Genomic DNA, 7500 nt, shown 5'->3' with positions numbered 1-7500 from the left:
AATCAATGACCTAAGTTCAAGTATTTTCATTTCAACAATTTAGTTTTCAGAAAGATTACTTTGAAATTAATGCCATCTACCTTCGTCTGGAGATATCTGAGGGCTTAAGGTTTGTGCAACATATAGAATATAATGATAGCAAATTTATTTACAATAATATATAAGGTTTTATGCCATAAAACTCATTAGCCTTATTAACAAAGCAACTTTTATATTCGTTAATCATAATAGCTATCAAATGTTCTTAATGGAGTATTTAAAATAGTTTTATTGCATGAATTGCTGTTATAAAATAATAAAAGAGTCATGAACGAATGTAGTCATTGAAAGAAATAGGTCATCTGGCTAAATGTAAAATAATTATTATATTTGAGAGATGAAGTTCTAAATAGATTAATATAATCTATTTTGGGAGTTTTATCTAAGAATATTTTACATAAATATTAAAACTGTTAAGGTGTAATAGCTTTGCTTCACATAAATTTTCTATCAAATGTATATATATATATATATATATATATATATATATATACATATATATGTATATATACATATATATGTATATATATATATATACATACATATATATATATATATATATATATATATATATATATATATATATACAGTATGTATATATATATATGTATATATATATATATATATATATATATATATACACTCCGTATATCTATACATCTATATACATATATACATATATATATATATATATATAAATTTATATATATATATATATACTGTATATCTATACATCCAAATACATATATGTATATATATATATACATATATATATATATATATATATACATATATAAATTTATATATATACATATATATGTAATTTATATGCAGTATGTATACTGTATATCTATATTATATGCATATATATATATATATATATGTTTATATATATATATATATATATATATATATATATATATATATATATATATAAATATGTATATGTATATGTATATGTATATATATATATATATATATATATATGTATATATATATGTATATATATATATATGTGTGTATATATATATGTGTATATATATATATGTATATATATACATATACATACTAGGATAAAGTATATTACATAAGAGTTTAAATAATGTTATTAAGAATCACTTACGATACCAATATCAATATTAACCGATGCAGGAGCAACAGAATGCAACTCGTCCTTCAATTGAAAATTTTTTCAATAAGTGAAAATGGCCCAAAAATGTATCATTACCTCATATGTACAGCTTGCTTCATTAACTCCAGTACACCTCACCTTAAGCAAAGAAGACGTCTGAATGCTGTACATTGTAGCAGATAACGCTGTGTTTAGCAAAGCAAGAGAGATGCTGTTGGTATTAGTGCTGTTAAGCAAATAATATATATCTATGCAGTACTTCGTAAAATTAATGCAATTACAATTGACCACGTGTTTATAAGGAGGAGAAGGGGAAGAGAAAGATAACGAGGAGATTAGGAAGAGATAGAATAATAAGGAGGAGAGGTTGAAGAGAAAGAATAAGTAGGGGAAGGGGAAGAGAAAGAATAATGTGGAGAAGGTGAAGACAGCGAATGATAAGGAGGAGGAGAGTAATGAAGAATAAGGAGATGGTGAAGAGATTGAATAATAGGGAGGAGAGGTTGAAGAGAAAGAATAATAAGGAGAAGGAAAGAGAAACAATAATAAGGAGAAGGTGAAGAGAAAGAATGATAAAGAGGGCAAAGTTAAGAGATAGAACAATAAGGAGAAAGTGAAGAGAAAGAATAAGGAGGAGAAGCTGAAGAGATAGAGTAATAAGGAGGAGAAGGGGAAGAGAAAGAATAACAAGGAGGGGGTGAAAAGAAAGAATAATAAGAAGGTAAGAAGAAACTGCCAGTAATCTGAGCCTTCTGGAAACGTTGTATACGTTTCAGAGGCTTTTTAGTGAATGCAAGTGATGTTGTATGCAGTAATTTTAGCTTTCTTTAAGCCATTTTGCTTTTCAGGCAACATTACCAACAATTTCTCTTTTACTAACAGCATTATCTACTATACTCAATTTTTTCAATGAGGCATATCTACACTGATTCACAAGGGTGCCCTTTTAGATCGGAAAGGTTTCCTAATAGGTGATTGGTTTGAAAAAATAATTTTAACCACTTAGCTATTAGGAAGCTTTTCCGAGCTAAAAGGGCATCCCTTTAAGTCATAGCATATACCCCTGATTAAAAAAAAAAAATTGAGTATAGTCAATGTACAGATGTCAGACATCTCCTCAGCTTCCCCTGAAGTGTACATGAATTAATAAGGCTATCTTAACGTAGTTTCAGTTTGGTAAAGAGTAATGATATTAATTCAAATTTATAGATTCCTCTAAAGACGATAGTCCGAAGTTTCAGTTTGTTAAAGAGAATCAGTGATATTAATCTAATTTATAATTTAGATTCCTCCTAGGACAATAGCGTGTTGTTTTCAATGCATTTTTACTGATGCTTATCTTCTTCTTCATGAGAATCAAGAATAATTTATAACATCTCAAAAGAATAAAAAAAAAACAATATACAATCGTCGAATTGACGGAGTCTCGAGGTAGTTTATAAAGTGAAAACGGTTTATTTCGATTTTAAAGGAAAAGGGAAACTAAATATTTTTGTACAATATCTAGACTTTCACACTACGGCTTCTATGCTACAACCTTAATGATACAGAATCAAGCAGAGGAGATGAAGGAATAGTTTTCTCCGTTTGAAAGAGAGATACTGTCGGATTATAAGCTCGATCAAATACATCATTTAAAGAGTACAGGAATGTAGAAAATCTATATGTTCTTGTTGAAAGAATTCATTCTTAAGATAAAAGGTAAGCAAGCATAGGGAATCTGTACAGAGGAAGACAGCTTAAACATCAAACATAGAAAACACATTAATTTTTTTTTTTTTGAGAAACAATTATCCTGGATCCTTCAATATTCACATACATACATATAAGTGTAAGCTCATATATGTATACATGCTTATTGTTATATCTTATATTTATAGCATATATTTTTCATATTCATATGTCTTTATTACTGCGTTGAGTCGTGATATTAAATCGAATTCAATATAATCTATTTTGAGCTATGACAGATGCTACTAAGTACGAACAGATATTCACAAAAATTATTACTACTGTATTTACAATTTCAGGCTCCCTTTGGAATGAAAGCCAAAGAAACAGTTATGCACAATGTAATAACTCTTTCTCTCATTACATGTGCGTTATGGGGAAATGATTACAATGATCTTTTGAAATGAGATTATCTATGAATTATAATCTACTTGAATTACCCCATCATTCACACATATTACTGACAATGTTGTGAAGCTTGTAAGATATTCTTTGTAAAAGTCACAATTCATTTTAATTTTTTTGTGATCTAAATATTGAGCAACAGCTATAAGATAAAATCTTCTTGAACATCCTTCATTCATTATAAAAGAATAATTCATTACGGATATTATTGATGCCTTGAAATAAGTCTGTCGAACGCAATAGCCTACAAACACCTGATCATCTTTATTAAGGCGGGTTTACACAGTCGAACGGTTTGTCGAACGGGGTTTGACAGACAAGTGTTTGAAGTAATGTTCGAACGTGTGAAAGGGCTATTTGGTTGTCGAACACGTCGAAGAAATTGGTTATCGAACACGTTTGCCGAACGGTTCGAAGAAAATCTCTGCATTTGTGACTGACTCCACCTCTTCGAACCGTTTGACAAGCAAGTTCGACAACCGGGTTCGACAACCAGGTTCCACAACCGGGTTCGACAACCAGGTTCGACAACCGGGTTTGACGAACCATTTGACTACGTAAACCCCACTTTAGTCTTCGGCCAGACACTTTCAACATCCCCCCAAAAAAATGCATGCAAACATCTTTCTCCACATATAAATACTCATCAACATCAACAGATGCTTTCAGCCACCAGCCTCCTCCTGATGGAGCCGATGCTCTGCTTTCGGTTAGACCTTCGTTTCCGTTTTAAGCTGCTGCTGGTGCTGCTGCTGGAGGTGGGAGTCTTCCGTGATAGAGTAAGCCTTACAAGACTCCCCGCCGACGGAGGTTTCGACGGTGCTCGCGGCCGGTAGGTCGGCATTAAGATGATGGAGCTCTCGACCATTGCTCCATTTGTAGGTGGCGCTCCTGAAGAACGAGGAACGGGTCGTTTCAGAATCAGCTGTGAAAAGGAACGAAAGAAGGAAAAGTCAAAGTGAACCACGAGGGGGTTGCATGACGAGGGATGGATCTATAGGAGGAAGGAGGCTTCTAACAACTTGGATCTGTCTGGGAAAGGGGGTGACTAATAGATTGGATCTCGAAGAGATAGGATGCTTCTAATAAACTGGATCTATCTGGGAGAGGGAGTAAATAATAAACTGGATCTCGATTTCTCTGAGAAAGGGAGTTACTAACAGATTGGATCTCGATCTCTCTGGGAAAGGGAGTTACTAATAGATTGGTTCTCGATTTCTCTGAGAAAGGGAGTGAAAAATAGATTAGATCTCGATCTCTCTGGAAAAGGGATTTACTTATAGATTGGTTCTCGATCTCTCTGGGAAAGGGAGTGACGAATAGATTGGATCTCGATCTCTCTGGGAAAGGGAGTTACTAATAGATTAGATCTCGATCTCTCTGGGAAAGAGAGTGACTAATAGATTTGTTTTCGATCTCTCTGGGAAAGGGAGTGACGAATCGATTGGATCTCGATCTCTCTGGGAAAAGGAGTGACGAATTGATTGGAGCTCGATCTCTCTGAGAAAGGGAGTGACAAATAGATTGGATCTCGATCTCTCATGGATATGGAGTGATGAATAGATTGGATCTCAGTCTCTCTGGGAGAGGGAGTGACTAATAGATTGGATCTAGTTCTCTCTGGGAGAGGGAGTGACTAATAGATTGATCTCATCTCTCTGGGAAAGGGAGTGACTAATAGATTGGATCTTGATCTCTCAGGGAAAGGGAGTGACTAATAGATTAGATCTCGATCTCTCTGGGAAAGGGAGTGACTAATAGATTGGATCTCGATCTCTCAGGGAAAGGGAGTGACGAATATATTGGATCTCGATCTTTCTGAGAAAGGGAGTGACGAATAGATTGGATTTCGATCTCTCAGGGAAATAGAGTGACGAATAGATTGGATCTCGATGTCTATGGGAAAGGGAGTGACAAATAGAATGGGTCTCGGTCTTTCAGAGAAAGGGAGCGACGAATAGATCGGATCTCGATCTCTCTAGGAAAGGGAGTGACTAATAGATTGGATCTCGATGTCTCTGGGATAGGAAGTGACGAATAGATTGGATCTCGATGTCTATGGGAAAGGGAGTGACAAATAGAATGGGTCTCGGTCTCTCAGAGAAAGGGAGCGACGAATAGATCGGATCTCGATCTCTCTAGGAAAGGGAGTGACTAATAGATTGGATCTCGATGTCTCTGGGATAGGAAGTGACGAATAGATTGGATCTCGATCTCTCAGGGAAAGGGAGTGACAAATAGATTGGATCTCAATCTCTCTTGGAAAGGGAGTGACTAATAGATTGGATCTCAATCTCTCTGGGAAAGGGAGTGACGAATAGATTGGATCTTGATCTCTCTGGGAAAGGGAGTGACTAATAGATTGGAGCTCGATCTCTCTGGGAAAGGGAGTGACGAATAGATTGGATCTTGATGTCTCTGGGAAAGGGAGTGACGAATAGATTGGATCTCGATCTCTCTGGGAAAGGGAGTGACTAATAGATTGGAGCGCGATCTCTCAGGGAAAGGGAGTGACAAATAGATTGGATCTTGATGTGTCTGGGAAAGGGAGTGACGAATAGATTGGATCTTGATGTCTCTGGGAAAGGGAGTGACGAATAGATTGGATCTCGATCTCTCTGGGAAAGGGAGTGACTAATAGATTGGAGCGCGATCTCTCAGGGAAAGGGAGTGACGAATAGATTGGATCTTGATGTCTCTGGGAAAGGGAGTGACGAATAGATTGGTTCTCAATCTCTCTGGGAAACGGGGGGACTAATAGATGGGATCTTGATCTCTCTGGGAAAGGGAGTGACTAATAGATTGGATCTCGATCTCTCAGGGAAAGGGAGTGACTAATAGATTGGATCTCGATCTCTCAGGGAAAGGGAGTGACGAATAGATTGGATCTCAATCTCTCTGGAATAGGAAGTGACGAATAGATCGGATCTCAATCTCTCTTGGAAAGGGAGTGACTAATAGATTGGATCTCGATCTCTCAGGGAAAGGGAGTGACGAATAGATTGGATCTCAATCTCTCTGGGAAAGGGAGTGACGAATAGATTGGATCTTGATCTCTCTGGGAAACGAGGGGACTAATAGATGGGATCTTGATCTCTCAGGAAAAGGGAGTGACTAATAGATTGGATCTTGATCTCTAACGGAAAGGGAGTGACGAATAGCTTCGATTTCGAAGAGAAAGTAAGCTTCTAACATATTGGATCTCTCTGGAAGTAACTAATAGATTGGATATATAAGAGAATGGAAGCTTTTAGTAAACTGTATTTCTCTGGGAAATGAAGTAACTAAGATAGTGGATCTCGATATATCTGGGAAGAGGAATTACTAATAGATTGGATCTTGATCTTTTGAGCATCTAATATGGATCTCTAAATAAAAAAGATCTTCTAACAAAAATGAGTGTTTAAGGAAAAAAAGTACTTCTAATAGTTTGGATCTTTCAAGAAAAAAGGAGCTTCTATTAGATTGGATCTTTCAGGAAAAAGAAGTTTCTAATAGCTTGGATCATTCAGGGAAAAGGAGCTTCCAATAGACTTGATATTCCTTGGAAAGGAGCATCTAACAGATTGGATCTCTCGGGGAAAAGGAACTTCTGATAGTTTGAATCCTTTAAGGAAAAGGATCTTCTAATAGATTGGATGTCAGGGAAATTTAGCTTCGAATTGATTGGATCTTTCATGGAAAAAGAGCTTCTAATAGATAGGATCTCTCTGGGAAAGGGAGCATCTAATAGATTGGATCTTTCAGGGAAAATGAGCTTCAAATAGATTGGATCTTTCACAGAGAGTGATTTTTCAATAGACTCGATCTTTCAAGGAAAGGAGCTTTTAATAGATTGAATCATTTAGGACAAAAGGTGCTTCTAAATGATTGGATCATTCAGGGAAAATGAGCTTCTAATAGATTGGGTCTTTCAAGGAAAGGGAGCTTGTAATAGACAGGATCTCTCAGTGAAAACGAACTTCTAATAGACTGGATGTTTCAGAGAAAATGAGCTTCTAATGAATAGGATCTTTCAGGGAAAAGGAGCTTGTAATAGACTGTATCTCAGGGAAAATGAGATTTTGATAGATTTAATCTTTCAGAGAAAATTAGCATTTAATAGACTGGATCTTTCATGGAAAATGAGCTTTTAATAGATTGAATCTTTAGAGAAAAGTAACTTCTCATAGATTAAATCTCTCAAGGAAGAA

At 35.4% G+C, this 7500-nt stretch overlaps 1 protein-coding gene across 1 annotated transcript in view; it reads right to left on the bottom strand.

The window, feature by feature from the left end:
- Positions 1-2276: 2276 nt before the first annotated feature.
- LOC137655511 (relaxin receptor 2-like) overlaps positions 2277-7500 on the bottom strand; it is an 85087-nt gene continuing 79863 nt past the window's right edge. The window contains exon 23 of the mRNA XM_068389409.1: positions 2277-4232. Coding sequence (XP_068245510.1) covers positions 4018-4232 — 215 coding nt within the window. The 3' untranslated portion in view covers positions 2277-4017. The remainder of the gene's footprint in view (positions 4233-7500) is intronic.

This window comes from Palaemon carinicauda, chromosome 16 (genome assembly GCF_036898095.1).
Source record: "Palaemon carinicauda isolate YSFRI2023 chromosome 16, ASM3689809v2, whole genome shotgun sequence".
NCBI lineage: Eukaryota > Metazoa > Arthropoda > Malacostraca > Decapoda > Palaemonidae > Palaemon > Palaemon carinicauda.
Note: the sequence above shows the minus strand (reverse complement) of the source record. Positions and strands in the feature narration are given on the sequence as shown.